Source organism: Muscardinus avellanarius (genome assembly GCF_963383645.1).
Source record: "Muscardinus avellanarius genome assembly, chromosome: 3".
NCBI lineage: Eukaryota > Metazoa > Chordata > Mammalia > Rodentia > Gliridae > Muscardinus > Muscardinus avellanarius.
In genome coordinates this window covers 68,600,252-68,619,895 of record NC_137788.1, presented here as the reverse complement: position 1 = coordinate 68,619,895, position 19,644 = coordinate 68,600,252, and the positions used below count along the sequence as shown (strand labels likewise).

Genomic DNA, 19,644 nt, shown 5'->3' with positions numbered 1-19,644 from the left:
TATAAGACATAAATAAGAATTAAGTTCCATCATATTAGGATACAGACCACTTTATTAAATAGTATAGTCTTAGACAGCTGTAGTGGCTCATGCCTGTAATTCCAGTACTTGGGAGGCTGAGACAGGAAGATTACAAATTAAAAGACCAGCCTCAGCAACTTAGCAATACTCTCAACAACCTAATGAGACTCTGTTTCAAAACAAAACAAAAATAAATAAATAAATAAATAAATAAATAAATAAATAAATAAAAGGAGGTGAGGATGTACTGTGGAGGTAGAATGTCCCTGGGCTTCATCCCCAGTACCAAAAACAAAAAAATGTAGTGTCTTACCTAAATCAATATCTCGAATTCCCATGTACAGTTCAAGAAGATCATCAACCTTTTCAATTGCCTTTGCTTTAGCTTCTGAGGGCTATCAAAAAAGAAGAGAAATAATATATTTTTATAAGGACATCTCTTGATTTTCAGGTCATTCATAGAAGAAAATTTGATGTGGATCCAGTTCATGGTGCTGTATCTGAGTTAATTTTAGTGGAAATATATCTAGAATGTACTCTGTGACTAAATATAGATCAACACAGTAAATGCTTATTTTTAGTGTCAGAATTAAATATTATGAATTCAAAAAAGAAAAGCCAAGAACACAGTTCCCACGTAGCTAATTATTGAGATGCAGAGGTAGATATAAAAATAAATGACTATGTAATGATTCTACAAGATATAAAAGGTACAGAGGCACCACAGAGGGGGAAGCAAATGTGTATCTCTAAGAGTCGTGACAGACTTCAGAACAAGGTGACCTCAGAACCGTGTGTGCAGAGAGACACAGGTGTAAGTGAAGCAGGAGACGGCACTTCCAGTAGAAGGCAGTGGAGCCGGGCATGGCAGCGCACACCTGCAATCCCAGTACTTGGGAGGCTGAGAGAGAAGCATCAGAGGTTAGAAGACAGCCTCAGCAATTCAGTGAGACCTTCAGCAACCTAGCAAGACTTTGTTTCAAAGAAAAATAAAATGGCTGGGGGTGTAGTTTGGAGGTAGAATGTCCTGGGTTCAATCCCAAGATCCACCAAATGGAGAAGGAGAAAGAGAAGGGAGAAGAAAGGAAGAGAAGGAAGACAAGGAGGGTAGACACAGGAACACAAAGTCTATGTGAGGCTGAAGATTCTGCATGTTATAGGGACTGCAAGAAGTCCCCTATGACTAGAAATAAACAATGACAAGCAACCAGATCTTTAGGGGTCCTGTGTGCCACTAAAAGGACTTTGGTCTTTCTTGTGTAGGTCAGGGTCTCCACTCTTGACGGCTCACCCCATAGTAAACACTTTTAAATGTCCATTCTTATTATTTACTTTTTAATTTTATTTTACATACTTTTATAAGCTACATGCATGCATTGCCACACTAATATATTGTATACGTTATCAAAATACTAAAACAAGAAAATTGTATAAGGATAAAATAATAATGAAATAATGAGATAATGATGAAATAATTTTATATTTTGAAACAGTAAGTCGCAGAAGGCCTTGCTTAGTTGCTAAGACTGGCTGTGAACCTTTGATCCTCCTGTCTCAGCTTCCCAAGTACTGGTACTATAAGTGTGTACCACCACACCCAGCTTTTTACTAGTCTTCTAAAAACCTTTGTAAAGTATTTGGTAAGTCTTATTTCTATGTCCAGTTTGTTTAAATTTGGGGTTTAAAATGTCTTCACAGCTGAAAATAAATTTTCCCAAAGATGTTTATTACTCAACTATAGGTTCAAATGTAGAATTCATGATTAGTCAGATTTTCAAAACTTCACAGCACTATTAATACTATTATAAATATATGTTGTTTTGTGTTCTCAAATTTTAGTAAAATTGTTTATTTTATAGCGAGTAAAATTTCACTTTTATTTCCTTGACAATATCAGTACTTCTTTTCTTTTTTTTTTTTTTTTTTTTTTTTTGGTGTGTGTGAGCATGTACGCATGCATGCTAGAGATCTGACTCAGGGCCTTGTGCATATTAAGCAAGCACTCTACCCCTGAGCTACATTCCCATGCCCCACACATTTTTATTTGCAAGAACCAAGCCTAAAAAACAGTAACTGGCACTACCTGTTGCTATTGTCTCATTAAAATGTGTTCAGAATTGTCTGTGTAAAGTAACAGGCCATGCTATACAAAGCGACTTGGGCATTAACTTTGCCATCTACTAAGCCTGTATGCTGAGCTGTGGTAACAAGTATCCATACGCCTCCCACACGAATGCAGGGATATCTTCCCATTCCACCTTCTGCACAGCTCTTGCTCTGTCACCTCCAGCCCATTCACACTCGGCTTGTCTGAGTGAGTGCCGTCCTCGCCTGGGTCTAGTCCTCCTGTGATTCTATGCTCAGACACTTCTTAATCTGCCTCTTGTCATTACTCTCTAAAGCTCATCCTGCTGAACAACTCAGCCCCTCAAACCAGGGGATTTTCTAAAACACAAAATTGATTGTGCTGCTCCCCTCACGTGTGTGTGTGTGTGTGTGCGTGCGCATGCATTTACTGGAGATTGAACCCAGGGGCATTCTACCTCCAAGCTGCACCCAAGCCCTACTTTTATATTTATTTATTTATTTATTTATTTATTTATTTATTTATTTATGGTGGTACTGGGGTTCCTGGAAACCCTTCTACCTCCGGGCTATACTCCCAGACCTATTTTATTTTATTTTTTTATTTGAAAACAACGTCTCTTAAGCCAGTGTGGCTGGCTTCGAACCTGCGCGATCCTCCTGTCTCCACCTCCCAAGCGCGGGGATTACAAGCGTGCACCACCATGCCTGGTCTATTTTATTTTTATTTTGAAACAGGGTCTCACTAGGTTGATGAGAGCTTCACTATTTCCTGAACCTGTGATCCCCTGTCTCAGCTTCCCAGGTACTGAAATTACAGATATATGCCACCACGCTCAGCTCTCACAATTTGTAAAGAGCTGTGCAATTACTCACAAGGTCTTAGGCACCGGAACCCCAGCCTATTCCTCCAGTCTCCTCACTCCCCTTGGTACATCCAGCTCCTCACACTCCTGTCTCATGGATGGTTTGTGAGTCCCCCCGCACCCTGCCCAGCCCATCACTGTTCCATGCCCACCACACTCTTCTCCTACTCTTGAACAAATGCAACCATTTCTTCTGGATGGCAACTCCTGCTAGTCTACTGTCTTTCCCGACCCCTAACAGCAACTGGTCATCCCTTCCATGTGGTGCTGTGGGTCCTATACACACTTCTTTTAGTTCTAACCCACAATTCATAAAGGCTTCTTTTAAGCTGAGTGTGGTGGCACATGCCCATGATCCCAGTACTTGGGAGGCAGAGACAAGAAGATTACAGGTTTGAGGTCAGCCTCAGCAAATAGTATGACTCTCATCAACCTAAAGAGACCCTGTTTCAAAATCCAAATAAAATAGGGCTAGGGATGTAGCTGGGAGGTAGAATGCCCCTGGGCCAAATCCCCAATAACACACACATAAAGGCTTCTTCATGTCTTCCTCCCTGAGGAGGAGGAAGAGGGTCTTTATCCATCCTATGTCACCAGCCTGGACTGGGCCTGGCCCAACAAACACAACAGATAATGTACTAGGTATGCAAATGGATTAACCCCCAATTTTCAGAATTTACACCAGGTTATAAAGGGATGATTTGTTTCAAATCCTTTACATCCTTCAGTGTTTGAAACTAGATCGCAAGTCATTTGTATCAAACTTAATATTAGCACCAACCCCACTTTTCCTTCTCATTATGAGCTATTTTTAATTGACCTATTTAGTTAAACAGGCTATGCAAATAGGGATGGATTTCCTGACGTTTAGCTTTGGATGAACCTTCCTGCCTCCCCAGATGGATCTAAACTGCACTTTATATCCCAGCAGCTTGTAGGTAGCAGGTGCTTAACAAATATTTATCAACCATGTGAACTATTAGAAGAGGATGCTCCTCCTGAAGGGACGTGGAGTTTTCCTCCAACCCTCTTCCCTTTTTGAGTGGCTTGAACTCCACTGTTTTCCCTCCCAGTCTCCAGCAGAAGGCAGGAGCGCATTCTCCTAGCTGCCGCTGCAGCTCCTTCCCACTGATCTTCCATTCTCTTATGAATTCTCTCCTCCCGCTGAGCCTGGGTCCTTCATTTGAGAAACAGGCAGGTGCTGGGCAAGGCTCAAAATTACCTGTTACCGCGCCGGGTCTTTTTCACATAGTGCCGCATTTCTCATTTCAAAATGCTCTCGATTCTCCCAGGTCTCTTAGCTGCCAGTTGCCTGCAGATCAAACCTTTTGTTTCCCCAGAACCAAGATGCAAGTTATCTCTACATTTCTAAGAAAAATGGGAATTAAATGAGCATCACATACCATCTCTTCCACAGTGGCAGGACCTTTGGATCTCAGACGAAGTGTCCCTCTTGCCGTGCTGATTTTGTCTACGGACGACTTTCCAGCTTTTGACCTTGGTCCTACTTCTATGAACATATAATGAATGGGAAAGAAAAGCACAAAACTCTATGCAATTATTGTAGCTATTTCATGAAAGGTATGCCTTCTTATAGAATTACCTAAAACAAAATAAATTTACCTGCCATCTGTTAGTCTCATATGTGAGTCTTTAGAGAGTTGTATCTATTAAAAGAAGAGGGAATATGTGACCTGTACAGACAAGAAAGGCCAGAAACTATGAGGAAGAAAAACTTAAGCAGTTGGTTTTATTATAAGAGTAAAAATGTGTGACTAGCCAGAAAGCAGCATTGAAAATTCAGCAGGATTCCATGCAGATCATGAAGGGAAAGAACCACATCTTAATAGAAGAGAAGAAGCCAGGCGTCATGGTGCACGCTTGTAATCCCAGCATTTGGGAGGCTGAGACAGGAGGATTGCGGTTTATGGCCAGCCTCACCTACTTAGTGAGGCCCTTTGAAACTCAGTGAGACTGTTTCCAAATAAAGAATCAAAACTAGAGCTGGGGGTGTGGCTTGGAGGTAAAATGCCCCTGGGTTTCATCCTTAGTACCGCAAAAAAGAAGGGGGGTGGGGTGGGAACGGGAAAGGGAAAAAAGAAGAAAGAAGAAATAGTAGTAGTAGTAGTAGTAGTAGTAGTAGAAGTAGTAGTGGTGGAGGAGGAGAGACAGAGGCACTAGTATTTGAGTACCAATCCTCTGCTGGATGCTTTATGTGCAAAATCCTACTTAATACTCGAACAAACCCATGAGGACTGTTATTATCTTCACTTTGCAAGTAAGGTAATTGAGCTAGACAGGGTGGTGTACGCCTGCAATCCCAGTACTCGGGAGGCTGAGATCAAAGGATTGCAGATTTGAGGTTAGTGTACAGTAACTTAGTGAGATCCTGTCTTAAAGTAAAAAATAAAAAGGGCTGGCGTGTACTTAGTGGTAGAGTGCCACTGGGTTCAACTCCTAGTACCACACACATAAATAAATACATAAATAATGGAATTTAACTCAATATGAAAGAGCTGAGAATCAAAACCAGGTCTTGTAATTGCAAAGTTGATATGCTTAACCCAGCAATGCTCCAGCCCCACACCTCTTGGAAGAGCAAGGGATAAAGTCAAAGGTGATGGACTGAGAGAGGCAGGGTCCTAATGAGAAAGAGGCTGGGAGCAGTTCCAAGAAAAGGAACTTTCCCACAGACAGCAGAGACGAGGAGGAGGAGGAATGGGCCCAGAGAAGCTGCTCTTTTTCTTACTTGTTTTTTGTGTGTTTTATTTTGTCATTGTTTTTGCAATGCACCTCACCCCCTTCCCCAACCCCAAGCAGCAACACAAGCGAGTGAGAGGAGAGGGTGGGAAGTGAGGACCGCTGGAAAAGGGACTTGCCCTAGTTAGACCACTGCAATAACTTCTTGACTGTGGGAAGTAGGCCCTGCTCACTCAGGCCTATCGTTCCTCAAAGACACTGGCTATTCGGCATTTTGTATCAATTTCCTGATTTCTCAGTTTAGGCAATTAGGTCAGAGATTGAAAAATAAGAATCTATTTGCAAAAATTAAAGAAACCAGACTCCAAATGGAGGGGGGGGAGCACCAATTTATAACTTCTGCAAATATCCTCCAAGTGCCCTTGGCTAAGACCCCTGTGGCAGCAGTGTGGGGAGGCGTAGGGAGGATGCTGGTCCAATGAACTGGGAGCATCTTCACCCCAGCAAGGATGCACAGGTCAGGCTGGAGAGAGCAGGCAAATGGGAGTGTCATGGTCCCCACAAAGCTCTGGAGACACAGAGATCACAAAGCCTGATTTGGGCATTCTTACTCACTCAGAACCTAGGGCAATCCCCACCTTCAGCCCAATACTGTTTTGCTACTGGGAATCTATGCCAAAGTTATTAAGGACTTTGCATGTTCATTTTACCCTACATTTGGGGGCAGAATCACCAAAACAGAAAATGTTTCCTCTGAGAATGAAAGTACTAAAAATTATCATGCAAGGCATAGGGCCGCTCCCACTAAGCCAAAAACCTGTATATGGAGGCTGAAGAGTTTGGGGAACACCCAAATGTCAGTCGTGGTGACAGCATTCCTAAAGGGCATTCTCAGACAGGGTCTCAGAGGACCAAAGTGCATCATCAAGCCTGCAGTATGGGCCTCGCCAGTCACTGTGCCCCCAAGGGAAGGGAGGATTCTCAGATGCTCAACTAGGTGACTTTGAAAAGAAAAAGATGAGGTGGGTCTGTCGTCCACACTGTCTAGGGTTTTCTATACTGCCCAGTGGAGTGAGGGTTCCCAGCCCAGAACCATGTACACCCCTAACACGGTAAAAACTGTCTCCAACAACAGCACTAACCAGCACAAGTGCACGCGCGCGCGCACGCACACACACACACACACACACACACACACACACACACACCACCCACTGCAATTTCACCAATTTCACTGATATTTTAACTTATTAACAAGTGTCCCTTGTAAGTATTGTGATCATGATATAGGCCTGGAAAATTGAACAAATTTAAATTTATTGGGGGGGAAAGATGTTTTCTGGTATGTATAAAGCTAAGATCCCAGAATGCTGGACTGTGGGGCTTCTAAAGGATGGTCATCTGCTTAGAAGTCTCCTGGCCTCTGTGAATAATGTCATTATCTTTCTTTCTCTTTCTTATAACACCAGTAGCTAGAAGGTAAAATGTGTGTAAAAAGGACAGTTGAGCCAGGCACACGCCTATAATCCCAATACTTGGGAAGCTGAGACAGGAGGGTCACAGGTTTGAGGACAGCCTCAGCAACATGGCACGACTCTCAGCAACCTAGCAAAACCCTATTACAAAACATAAAATTTAAAAAGGGCTAGGATGTAGCTCAGAAGTTGAGTGCCCCTGGGCTCAATCCCCCATACCAAAAGTAAAAATAGAAAAGAAAATAGATAACTGTTTCTTATTAATAAACTATTTTAGGTTCATAGCAAAACTGAACCAAAAATATAGAAATTTCCCATATACTCCCCTCTTCCTCCCTCACGATCAGCACCCCCACCAAAGAGATACATGTTTTATAAACTGATGAAGCTACACTGATACCTCATTATCCCCAGAGTCCACAGTTGATGTTAGGTTCACACTTGGCATTGCACATTCTGCAGGTTTGGGTCTATGTATAATGACATACATCCACCACTGTAGCTTTGTAGAGAAGAGCATCACAACCCTAAAAACCCTGTGTCCCGTCCATTCACCCCAATTGTTTCAAGCTGGTTTTTTCTTGAACATGGCATGCCCATACCAGCCACTGGAGGGCACCAAAGCAGAACTTATATTTAAGTCCTGGCTTGGTCTGGCCTCTTTGCCCAGCGGATTTCACCTCTAAGAAAACAGCAGCCAGGTTTCTCTAAGTTCCTATGTTTCAGGTACATAAGCCAACCTGTTGGTACATGAAAGTAGGAAAAATTATTCTGCCCACCTGCGGGGGGGGGGGGGACAGATTTTGTGTTTTGAGAATGATTGGAAGATTCTTAACCTTAATAGCGTGCTCTACCATAGGGGTGCTGGCCTGCCTACGCATATCTCACCAGCCAGGCCTCATCCTAAATCAGCCACTTCATGGGAAAAAGGCTAAGTTATAAGAGGAATGTGGTTTATGCCACTGACAATGATAACCTGCCCGCGGATTCCCTGGGCTCATGAACGGCCAGCGGCCTGCCATAGGTCACCAAGGGCACAGGGATACCCTGGCTCGAGGGTACCCGGCTGCTTCCACAGGTCAACCACACATCACCAAGCAGCAGCCATATTTGCCTCTAAACCTTCTTTTGGCAATGGTAACTTTTATTCTAATTCCGTGATTTTTTTTTTTTTTTTTTTTTTTTTTTTTTTTTTTTTGGTGGTACCGGGGTTCCTGGAAGCCCTTCTATCTCTGGGATACACTCCTACGGGCTACACTCCCAGACCTATTTTTTTACTTTTTATGTGGAAACAGGGTCTCTTAAACCAGCAAGCCTGGCTCCGAACCAGCGCGATCCTCCTGTCTCCGCCTCCCAAGTGCAGGGATTACAAGCATGCGCCACCACACCCGGCTATAATTCTGTGATTTAATTTAAAAGTACATGAGTGCATGAAATGAGTGTGAGATAAGGAGTTATTATCACTAGAAAACTAGGTTGACTGCCTTGGAATGACACCATAGGAGGGAGTTGCAAAAAATATATACAGGTGTGGACAAGATGACGCTAGGAGATTAGGACAAATATCTTCAAACAGTCACCATTTCACATATATAGATTTTTAAAATGAAACAGAGCTGGGTGTGCTGGTGCATACCTGTTTTCTCAGTACTTGGGAGTACTGAGACAGGAGGATTGTGGTTCACGGACACCCTCAGCTACTTAGTGATTTCCTTTGCAACTCAGTGAAACCCTATTTCAAGATAAAAAATAAAAAATAGGGCTGGAAGTATAGCTCAAAGATAGAATGCCCCTGGGTTCCATCCCCAGTACCACCAAAAAAAGAAAAAAAAGTAAAAAACAAAATAGAGCTAGGGGTGTAGCTCATCACTAATACCACACCAAAATAATAATAATAATAATAATAATAATAATAATGATTATAATGATTATAATGATGATGATGAGACAGAGCTCACAGAAAGCAATACACATACATTGTGGTTATATAAGAGAAGTCACAGAATTCTAATCTGTGTCCTCTACTCCAAGAAAAGGGCTTTTAGATCAAGAGTGGCAAAAGGATGTACAGTTTTATACCCTAAATTAAAATAAAATGTTAGCCGGGCATGGTGGCACACGCTTGTAGTCCCAGCATTTTGTAGACTGAGACAAGAGGATCACAGTTCACAGCCAGCCTCAGCTACTTACTTTACAACTCAGTGAGACCCTGTTTCAAAACAAAGAATAAACAATAGGGCTGGGTGGTGTGGCTTGGAGATAAAATGCCCCCTGGGTTCAATCACCAGGATCACCAAAAAAAAAAAAAAAAAAAAAAAAGAGAGAAAAGAAAAATATTTATGTGCATCATGCTTTAGGAAACCTTATTTTAACTGACATTTTCAACGGATAAATTCTCCAGTCTCTGCTATATGGAGAACCTCAGATAGGAGAAATGGAGATATCTGTCTCTGGTCCCAACCCAAAACCTATGCCTGAGTCAAAACTAGGGTAAAAAATTCAAACAGACGTCAAAAGTGCTGTCTTTGGAGAAGCTCATGCAACATGACTTCAGTCCTCAATGACAAGGGGTGACAGAGTAGGAAGATGCCATTCTCCCCGCTTCCACCTGGCATGAGGGCCTCTGTGCCTGGAGTATGAAGCACTGCTGTGGGAGCGGGGGCAGAGAGCATGACTTCAACAGGAGACAGGCAACCAGGGACACAGCTGTATCCAACAGTTGCTTAGTGAACAAGAGATGGTTCAGGGGCCGGGATGCAGCTCAGAGACACAGCGCTTGCCCAGCACACATGAAGCCCTAGGTTCCATCCCCAGAATTAAGGAAGAGTAAAACAGATACCAAAGAGACAAAAAGGAAAGAGAAGAAAATAAAATTTGAATTCAAACTTTCTGCACACTTCTCCAGGCCTGTCACTCTCTAAGCCAGTCTCTTTCCTGGGGCCTATCACTCCCGAATTCCTGGGAAAATCCATAAATCTTATAGTTAACCAAAAAAAAACATAATTACCTATGCACTGTTAACTAACCTTCCTAACAAGTAGTTTAAACCAAACAGATACATATTTTGAGAAACCTATAATAGGAGACTTTCCAGCATTATTTATTGATTAGACAGTGCAGATCATAAAAAGGATCTAAGAAATGACCAAACCACCATAAGCCATCTTGAGATTGCCAGACGAATATCATCCTCCCATACCTACCCTCATCAAGTTTTTTGGGGGGTGTTTGTTTTGTTTTTGCAGTACTAGGGATTGAACTCAGGGGCATTCTACCTCCAATCTACACCCCCAGCCCTATTTTTTATTCTTTATTTTGAAACAGGGTCTCACTGAGTTGCAAAGGGCCTCACTAAGTAGTACCTGAGGCTGTCTGCAAACCGCGGTCCTCCTGTCTCGGCTTTCCAAATGCTGCGATTACAAGCGTGCGCCACCACGCCTGGCCAGACTGAAATTCTCTTCCATCACATATGTCAAGGACCCCACTGGACCTGAGTCAAGTTCTCTCTATCTCTGGGAACTTCTCAAATCCTCTTCCAGACATATCTCTTCTCCCATGATAGTATCACAGGGACAAAATAGGGGGAGGAAGGGGGAAGAAAAAGGGGAAAAGAAGGTCCAAAGATGCCCACGGAGAAGATGGGATGCTTAAGATACACAGAGGATTGACAGGGCTAACAGGATGAGACTTCTGAGCACACATGAAACCCTTGGGAAGAGCTAGAAGCAGCTGTAAAGGGAGACACTGTAGTGGGCTGGAATTCTTGTGTTAAAAGGAGGTGGGAAGAAAAAAATCGGTGGCATTTTGGTAACAGAAAAGAAACAAATCACTTCTTCAGTTCAAAACTGTGAGAGAAGAGTTGTTTTACTATTTCTCATTAGATTTCAGCTCAGTGTACATATTTGATTTGATTTCTTTTATTTCTTTAACTTTTCCAAAACACATTATCTGGCCCTTTTATAACATCTTGCAAGCTGGGCATGGTGGCACACGCTTATAATCCCAGTACTTGGGAGGCTGAGACAGGAGGATTGAGGTTCATGGCCAGCCACGGGTATTTAGTGAGGCCCTCTGCAACTTAGTGAGATCCTGTTTCAAACTAAAGAATAAAAACTAGGGCTGGGGGTATATAGCTCGGAGGAGGTAGAATGCACCTGAGTTCAATCTTCAGTACCACAAAAAAATATATATATATATTAAAAATATCTTGCAAGTACTTCCGTTTCCTTTTCTTTTTTTCTTTTTTCTTTTTTTTTTTTTTTTTGTGCATGTGTGCGTGCACCTGTGCACGTGTGTATGGTACCATGGATAGAACTCGGGGGCATTCAACCTCCAGACTACACCCCAAGCCCTAATTTAGTTTTTATTTGAAAACAAGGTCATGCTAAGGTGCTGACTATCTACGACTTCTACCTTCACTTTGAGAGCAGGGTAAAAACACAGACAATCCTCCTATTGCTTCACTTGGGTTCCCCTAAGTGAAGGAGTTTGAGCCCAGCACCTCATGGGGCACTGCACAGCGCAGGCCCGCCATGCCATCCCCGTGTCAGGAGGGCTGAGAGGGTAAAGAGCATCTACTGAGGAGCCACTAACAGAGAAGAATCTAAGGACTCTGTGGCCTCTCTGTACCCACCAGAGAGTTTTATGACAGTATGTGGACAAGTGGCCAACATATCACCACACCATCCCAGAAAGGACGCATGCGGTCCTCTCCCCTAACCGCCCATGTGGTGAGCTCAGCTACATCCCCAGTTCATCAATCAATATTTGTAGTTTCCATCTCAAGTCACACAGCACAAAGAGAACTATCAAGAGAGTGGTATGCAGGTGTGGTAGCACATGCCTGTATTCCCAGTGCTTGCAAGATTGAGAGAGGAGGACGGCAGGTTTTAGGCCAGCAGTGTGGAAAGACCCTCGGCAACTTAGCAAGAGTGCATCTCAAAACAAAAACGTTGTCGGGCACGGTGGCACACGCTCGTAATCTCCGCACAAGTGTGAAGCCAGCCACGCTGGCTTAACATACCCTGTTTCTAAATTTAAAAAGTATAAAAATAGGTTTGGGAGTGTAGCCTGGGGTTAGAAGGGTTTCCAGGAACCCCAGTACCACCAAAAAAAAAAAAAAAAGCAAAATAAAATAAAATAAAACAGTGCTAGTGGCATAGCTCGGAGGTTTAATGGCCCTGAGTTCCATCCCCAGTAACAACAACAACAACAACAAAAAAAAAATATATATATATATATATATATATATATTTTTTTTTTTTTTTTTTTTAAGTGGCTGGCTGGAAACTCAGCCAGGACTTTGCAGCACCTGTAAACCAAGGATCCTTCTTAGCACTGCAAGGCCAGTAATGACTGTTGTTTGTTTTTTTGTTTTTCAGAGCTCTCAGTGCTAATCTGAATCTCAGAGAATGATCACACTAGTGGAATTCACAAAAGCAGATCTTATCACATTGTGTGCCAGTATTGGGAAGAGGCATCAAAATGTATTAATGTGCTGGTATTGGAAAATTGCTTTGATAATTTCCAAAGTGTAAAATATAGTCAGAGCCTAGGTGCTGTGCTGGCACTCAGGCAGGGAGGGGGCTGCAGCGATTACAATGCAGAGTTCCTCTCTGTCTTTGCCCTTCATTCTAATTATTAACCTATAGTAAAAGCCTTAGAGTCAGCTGAAGCCATTAGCCCTAAAACTACAATAGAGGCAATCAGTGCCTCTGTTTACCTCCTCTGGGATCTGGCCTGGGTACAGGAAAGGTAAACTTTGTGTGGGGCTTCAAAGCACCCTAGTTTTTGAGCAACCAATACTGCCCAATACAATAGACCCGAGGACCAGGTAGATTCTTGACCCTTGCACTTAGTATGTGCACTGTTTGGAGACAAAGAGGCACCACCTGGCTAAGGAATAAGTAACTAGCCCATTGCCTTGTTAACGCTGATGAGAAAGATACCAATACAAAATCTATTTAAGGGTTGAGGTCCCCAAAAGGGGCCGGAGTTCCATTTTCAGGCTCCCCAGCATGCAGGTCAGCATGCTGCTTTTTTTTCTCTTCTCTATTTTCTACTGATCTATTTCCTACTAATTTTGTAATAAAGATTTGTTAAAGCTGCACTGAGCCACCCGTTAATTTTTCTATTCAACCAACTTTAGTTGAATAAGAAAAAGAACCCCACCATTTCAAACTGTAACAATTGGTTTATTAATCCATACAAAGGAGTAATTTTATAGAGTCAAAAACTACTCTTCCGAATGAATTACAAAACTATGGGAAATGCACACAATGGAGTTCTACTCAGTAAAAATAAAATAAAATAAAATTACATCATTTGCAAGAAAATAGAAGAACCTGGAGAACATTAGGTGAGATTTACCCATCACAGTGAAAGGCCATATGTTTTCTTTAATATGTGCACGTTAGGGAGTAATTGGGATACAAGAAAGACTCCAGATAATAGAATAGAAACCTCAGTGGAGCCAGCGAGGAGATATAAAAGTAGGAGAAGAGGAAGACTGAGGTCCATTCATGGAAATACTACCATAGACTATGTGTATGTAGACATGTGAATATATACCAACGTCAATCTGGGTACTCTGTATTGGGAGGGAGGGAAATGCGGAGGTGGTGGGGGCACCAAGAGTGTGTGCATGTATGTTACTGTCAATATGATTTACATCATAATGTGAGACTATAATGCACCAGTAAAAGCACACACACACAAAAAAAAAAAAATTTCAAAAACATTCTTCCATGCTGTGGCCCTTTGGGTGTTGAAACAAAGTTGTAAATAGGTGTCACTTTAAGATAAGATCTTACTTCTCCAGTGCATACAATTAATAGAGGAGCTGGGATGTTAACTCAGGTGCTCTGTTTTTAACTGTGATGCTCTTAACTATTTAATACAGGTCTCAGAGGTCTTGGTGGGCTCCCACGCTTCATCTCAGGAGCCTGCGACTTCCTGGAAGTCTCAGGAAAAATCAGGGACCCAACCACGGAAAAAGACAGCCAGGCTGAGTGGGGGGAGGGGAGGGAGAAGAAAGTGCTCCCGATAGTAGGTCCAGCGAGGTCAAAAGCAAGCGGTGGAGAGTTTCAGAGTCCCTCCCAACTGGTGACCCTCAGTTCACTAGTCCTCTGGCCCTCCTGAGAATGATTCATTCGAAATTTCCTTCCCACTGGACATCTGAGAAGCCTGGTGTGCATGGCAGCGCATCAAAGGCTCAGGCATGAAGGACAATCCTCTTGGGCCCAACTATAAACAGGTAGTTCACAGTCACATTTGATTCACATATGTTCACATTTTTAATTAGTTGCCCACTTTTTAAAAGTTGGTGATTTCTTATATAAAATCAGATGTTAGGCTTCTCTTTGAAACACACATTTCTATTAGTTTTACCTGAGATCTGTAGCTCCGAGCACTCATTTTCATACAGACTCTCAGGCGGCCACTGAAAACCATGATATGTTTCTTACACTAGTGTTATTTCTAGACTGCAACTTATTTTGTTGTTGTTGTTTTTTTATTAATAGGATTGCTGTTTGTTTTTTCGTGCTGCTGGGGACTGAACCCAGAGCCTCACATGAACTAGGCAAGTATTCTACAACTGAGTTATACCCCCAGACCCTAGAGTACTATTATATTTCAAAAAACTAAATATACAAACATGCACTATAATTTATGTAGGAATAATAATATAAATCATCTGGGGAAAATAAAAATAATGTTTTGCCAGGTGTGGTGGTACACACTTTTAATCTCAGTATTTGGGAGGCTAAGACAGAAGGATCACAGGTTTGTAGCCAGCCTCAGCCACTTTGTGAGACCCTCCACAACTTAGTGAGAACCTGTTTCAAAATAAAGGATAAAAAACAGGGCTGGGGTTATAGCTAGGAGGTAGAATGTCCTTGAGATCCATCCCAAATACTGCAAAACAAATAACCAAACCAAATAATAATAATAATAATGTTTTATTTGGGCATGGTGGCATGCTTGTAATCCCAGTATTTGGGAGGCTGAAGCAGGAGGATTACAACTTTGAGGACAGCCTCAGCAAATAGTGGGACTCTCATCAACCTAGCAAGACCCTGTTTCAAAATAAAAATAACATTAGGCTAGGAATATAGCTCAGAGAGAGAATGCCCCTGGGTTCAATCCCCAGTGCCACAAAAAATAAAATAAAATAAAAAAATAAAAGCCAGGCATGGTGGCACACACTTGTAATCCCAGTACTTGGGAGGCTGAGACAGAAGGATAGCAGGTTCACAGCCAGCCTCAGCTACTTAGTGAGGCCCTCTGCAACTTAGAGAAATCCTGTTTCAAAATAAAGAATAAAAATAGGGCCGGGGGTGTAGCTCGGAGTGCCCCTGGATTTAATCTCTACTACTGCAAAATAAAATGTTTTTTAACTGAAATTCTAACATATCCCAGATAACAGGTCAATTCTTTATATGCTCATAACATTCATATGAGATAGGTAGTTATTATCTTTAGAGAATAATACTGGGGATTGAACCCCAGGAAATTCTACCTCCAAGCTATACCCCTTTTAGTTTTTAGTTTGAAACAGGATCTCACTAAATTACTGAGGCTGGCCTTGAACCCATGATCCTCCTGTCTGAGCCTCCCAAGCACTAGGATTACAGATGTGCGGCACCATGCCTGGTTGTTGTTATCTTAATCTTATGACTAATGAATCCAAGACTTAGAGAAGTAAAATTATTTCACAGGGTCAGAGACAACTGGTAAGTAGGCTATTCTGCTCTAAAAGGTCAGGCAGGCCTACCCCATAGCCACTATTTAATTTTGCATTTATTAAAAGTTATGAGTTGCCACTGGTAATAGATATTAGATACTCATATTCCTAGTGCCCATTTGGTCACTGAAGGATTGTCATGGTTCAGGGGAAGCTGAGCTCCCAGCCTCTGAGACAGGAAACACGAATGGACCTTCGTCATAGTGACTGTCCAGAGGTGAGCATGGGCCTGAAGTCAGTCAGATCACAGTGATCTCAGGACTCTCCTTAGAAATGCTGAGGAGAAGCCAGGTGTGGTGGCGCACGCTTGTAATCCCCGCGCTTGGGAGGTGGAGACAGGAGGATCGCGCAGGTTCGAAGCCAGCTGCGCTGGCGTAAGAGACCCTGTTTCAAAAATATAAAATAGGTCTGGGAGTGTAGCCCAGAGGTAGAAGGGCTTCCAGGAACCCCAGAACCACCAAAAAAAGAAAAAAAGAAACGCTGAGGAGAAGCCAGGTGTGGTGGCGCACGCTTGTAATCCCAGCATTTGGGAGGCTGAGACAGGAGGAAGACAGTTCACGGACAGCATCAGCTGTTTAGGAAGGCCCTTCGCAACTCAGTACGACCCTGTTGCAAAATAAAGAATAAAAAATATAAATATGTCTGTGGTGTAGCTCAAAGGGAGAATGCCCCTGGGTTCCATCCCCAGCACCCCAGTACGGTTAAAAAAAAAAAAAAAAAAAACACTAAGGTGAGGACACCCTCTTTTCTGCTCTATTTGAATAAAGATGTAGCTGGTTCCAGTAACTGCTGACCACCACCTTGGGGCATGATGTGGTGCTTACCTGAAAGGCAGAACTGAGCAGAGAGAGAGGGCAAGACACTGGATGCTGACCATGCTGCTTGGGCTCCACAAGGAGCTTTGCTAACACCAGCACACTTGTTGACTGTTGATTTATAAAATTCCCTCCCTTTTCTACTTACGCCAGTTGAAAGAGTTTTCTATTGTCATCAACTGAGAGATACCTTATAAACACAGAATTCTGTCCAACCAGTGAAACAACCCATCTAGAAAGACCTTCCAATGCTCATACAAAGATGGTGCTATCTATAGAGTTCACATGCTCCCTGCCCAATATTGACCCCAATATACATATGTGCATTTCAAAATAGCTGATAAAATCTATCCCAGATTTTAAAATATTAACTAAACATTCCCTTTTTCCAAGTGTCCTTCCTCTCTCCAACATTTCTCATGCTTTTTTTTTTTTTTTTTTTGGTAGTACTGGGAATGGAACCCAGGAGCATTCTACCTCTGAGCTACACCCCAGCCCTATTTTATTTATTTATTTTTTTAATTTGAAACAGGGTCTCACTGAGTTGCAAAGAACCTCACTAAGTAGCTGTGGCTGTCCACAAACTCCCGTCTCAGTCTCCCAAATGCTGGAATTAAAAGCATGTGCCACCACACTCAGCTCTCAGACTTCTTTAGGACAGGCTTTAAAAATATACAACTAGGCCAGGCATGGTGGCGCATGCTTGTAATACCCACGCTTGGGAGGCTGAAACAGGATGATTGCGCAGGTTCAAAGCCAGCCACACTGGCTTAAGAGACCCTGTTTCCAAATTTTTTTTAAAAAGTATAAAATAGGTCTGGGAGTGTAGCCCAGAGGTTGAAGGGCTTCCAGGAACCCCAGTACCACTAAATACACACACACACACACACACACACACACACACACACACACACACAACTAGGGTGGGCATGGTGGCTCATGCTTGTAATCTCAGCACTTGGGAGGTTGAGACAGGAGGATCTCAGGTTCATGGCCAGCCTCAGCTGCTTATTAAGGCTCTTAGCAACGTATTGAGACCCTGTTTCCAAATAAAATATTAAAAAATAGGTCTGAGAGTATAACCTGAAGGTAGAAAGCCCCTGGGTTCCATCCCTAGTACAAAAAAAAAAAAAAAAATTTAAAAAAAAGAACAAAAAATAGGGCTGGGGCTGTAACTCAGAGATAGAATGCCTCTGGGTTCCATCCCCAGTACCACAAAATAAGTAAGTAAATTTCAAAAAATAAAAATTAAAAGCAAAGACAAGGAGGCGAGTACTGATACATGCAGACGGCACCTGTCCTCTGCTGGCTCAAAGTGCTGCCAGTACACGAACCCACGAGGGCACGAAGCGGGCTCTGAGCTGCTCCCTGGCAAGAATCAAAAGCGGAAGGGCTGTGCCTGAACTCTTCTGGTTCTTTAGTTAAGGTATCACATGGGGAAAATGCCAGGCCTGTTTTTATAACTCAGTGAAATTGCAGGCAAAAGTTAAAGTGTGCTTCTGGGGGAGAAGGTTCATCACTCTGATGCAGAGGGGAGCACGCTACAAAAAGAGATTAAAAGCCTCTGGAGTCTAGCTTGAGGAAAGTAAAGGATCACATTCTTTCTAAAAAGGAGAGCTAAAATATTTTTCTGGTACTCTTTTACTTTATTATTCTATATAATTTTATATGCAAATTCAAGAAATAAAAATCACTGGTCCTCTTTATTACTCGCTTGTTACACATATTTCCCCCAGAGTTTACAAAGTTAAACAGCTATCAAAACAGATCCTGCCCATTTAAAGAGTTAATATAAGCCAGGCATGGTGGCACATTCTTGTGATTCCAGTACTTGGAAGGCTGAGATAGGAGGATCACAGGTTCTAGGACAGCCTCTGGAAGTAGTGAGACTCATCAACCCAGTGAGACACTTTTCAAATAAGAAACAAAATTGGGACAGGGACGTATCTCAAAGGAAGAATCCCCAGTACCCAAAAAAAAAAATTAAAAATAAAGAGTTAATATAATATTCTACCACATTTCTAACATGAAAATCTTTTATAATAATATTAAAGCTATTCAATTAGGAGAATCATACTATTTAGGGTAAATGTCTTGAAAAACACACTTTACAAAGGTTTTAGTACTTTATCTCAGAATAATTTCACTCTTTTCAAAGTAAAATATAAGCGCTTAATAATATGTATTAGGTGGCTGTGGTAGCACACACCTGTAATCTCAGTACTTGGGAGGCTGAGACAGGAGGATCACAGGCTTGAGGACAGTCTCAGCAATGTAGCAAGACTCTCAGAAACCTAGTGAGACTCTGCTTCAAACAAAAAATAAGGGCTCGAGGTATATCTCAGAAGTAGAATATCCCTGGGTTCAATACCCAGTACCAGAGCTGGGCATGGTGGAGAACGTTTGTAATCCCAGCATTTGGGAGGCTGAGACAGGAAGATTGAGGTTTGAGGACAACCTCAGCTACTTAGTGAGGCCCTTTGCAACTCAGTGAGACCCTGTTTCAAAATAAAGAATAAAAAATAGGGCTGGGGATGTCGGTCAGGGTAGAATGCCCCTGGGTTCCATCCCCAGTAGCACACACTCACAAAAAAAAATCCAGTACCATTAAAAAAAAATGTTTTTAAATGTGAGTTTAAAGTAGAGTCCACACTCAGATATCAGGTGGAGTCTTACATTGAAAATGCATTTATCAGCTACTCTCCACATTCATCTGACACCTCTGCCACACCCAGCAAAAGGAAACCTGGCTTTTCATTCCTTTTCTCCCATAGGATCTCCACAGCAAATGCCAAAGCAATGTCTAGCTGGGTCCAGGGAGACCAAAATAAACTCTACTATATAAAAACATGACTGACATGCTCTACCATCTCCGACTCTGTCACTACAAGCACCTTAAACCTACCAAACAATATACAACAGTGCCACTGTCAGAT

The 19,644-nt window shown here is 42.3% G+C and overlaps 1 protein-coding gene across 1 annotated transcript in view; it reads right to left on the bottom strand.

Moving 5' to 3' along the window:
* GIPC2 (GIPC PDZ domain containing family member 2) overlaps nt 1–19,644 on the bottom strand; it is a gene marked incomplete at its 3' end in the record, with an annotated part of 91,682 nt that overhangs the window by 9,249 nt on the left and 62,789 nt on the right. Inside the window, exons 4-5 of the mRNA XM_080691448.1 lie at nt 4,376–4,482; nt 335–416 (exon numbers count right to left, since the gene is read on the bottom strand). Of these exons, the coding sequence (XP_080547574.1) occupies nt 335–416; nt 4,376–4,482 (189 nt within the window). The remainder of the gene's footprint in view (nt 1–334; nt 417–4,375; nt 4,483–19,644) is intronic.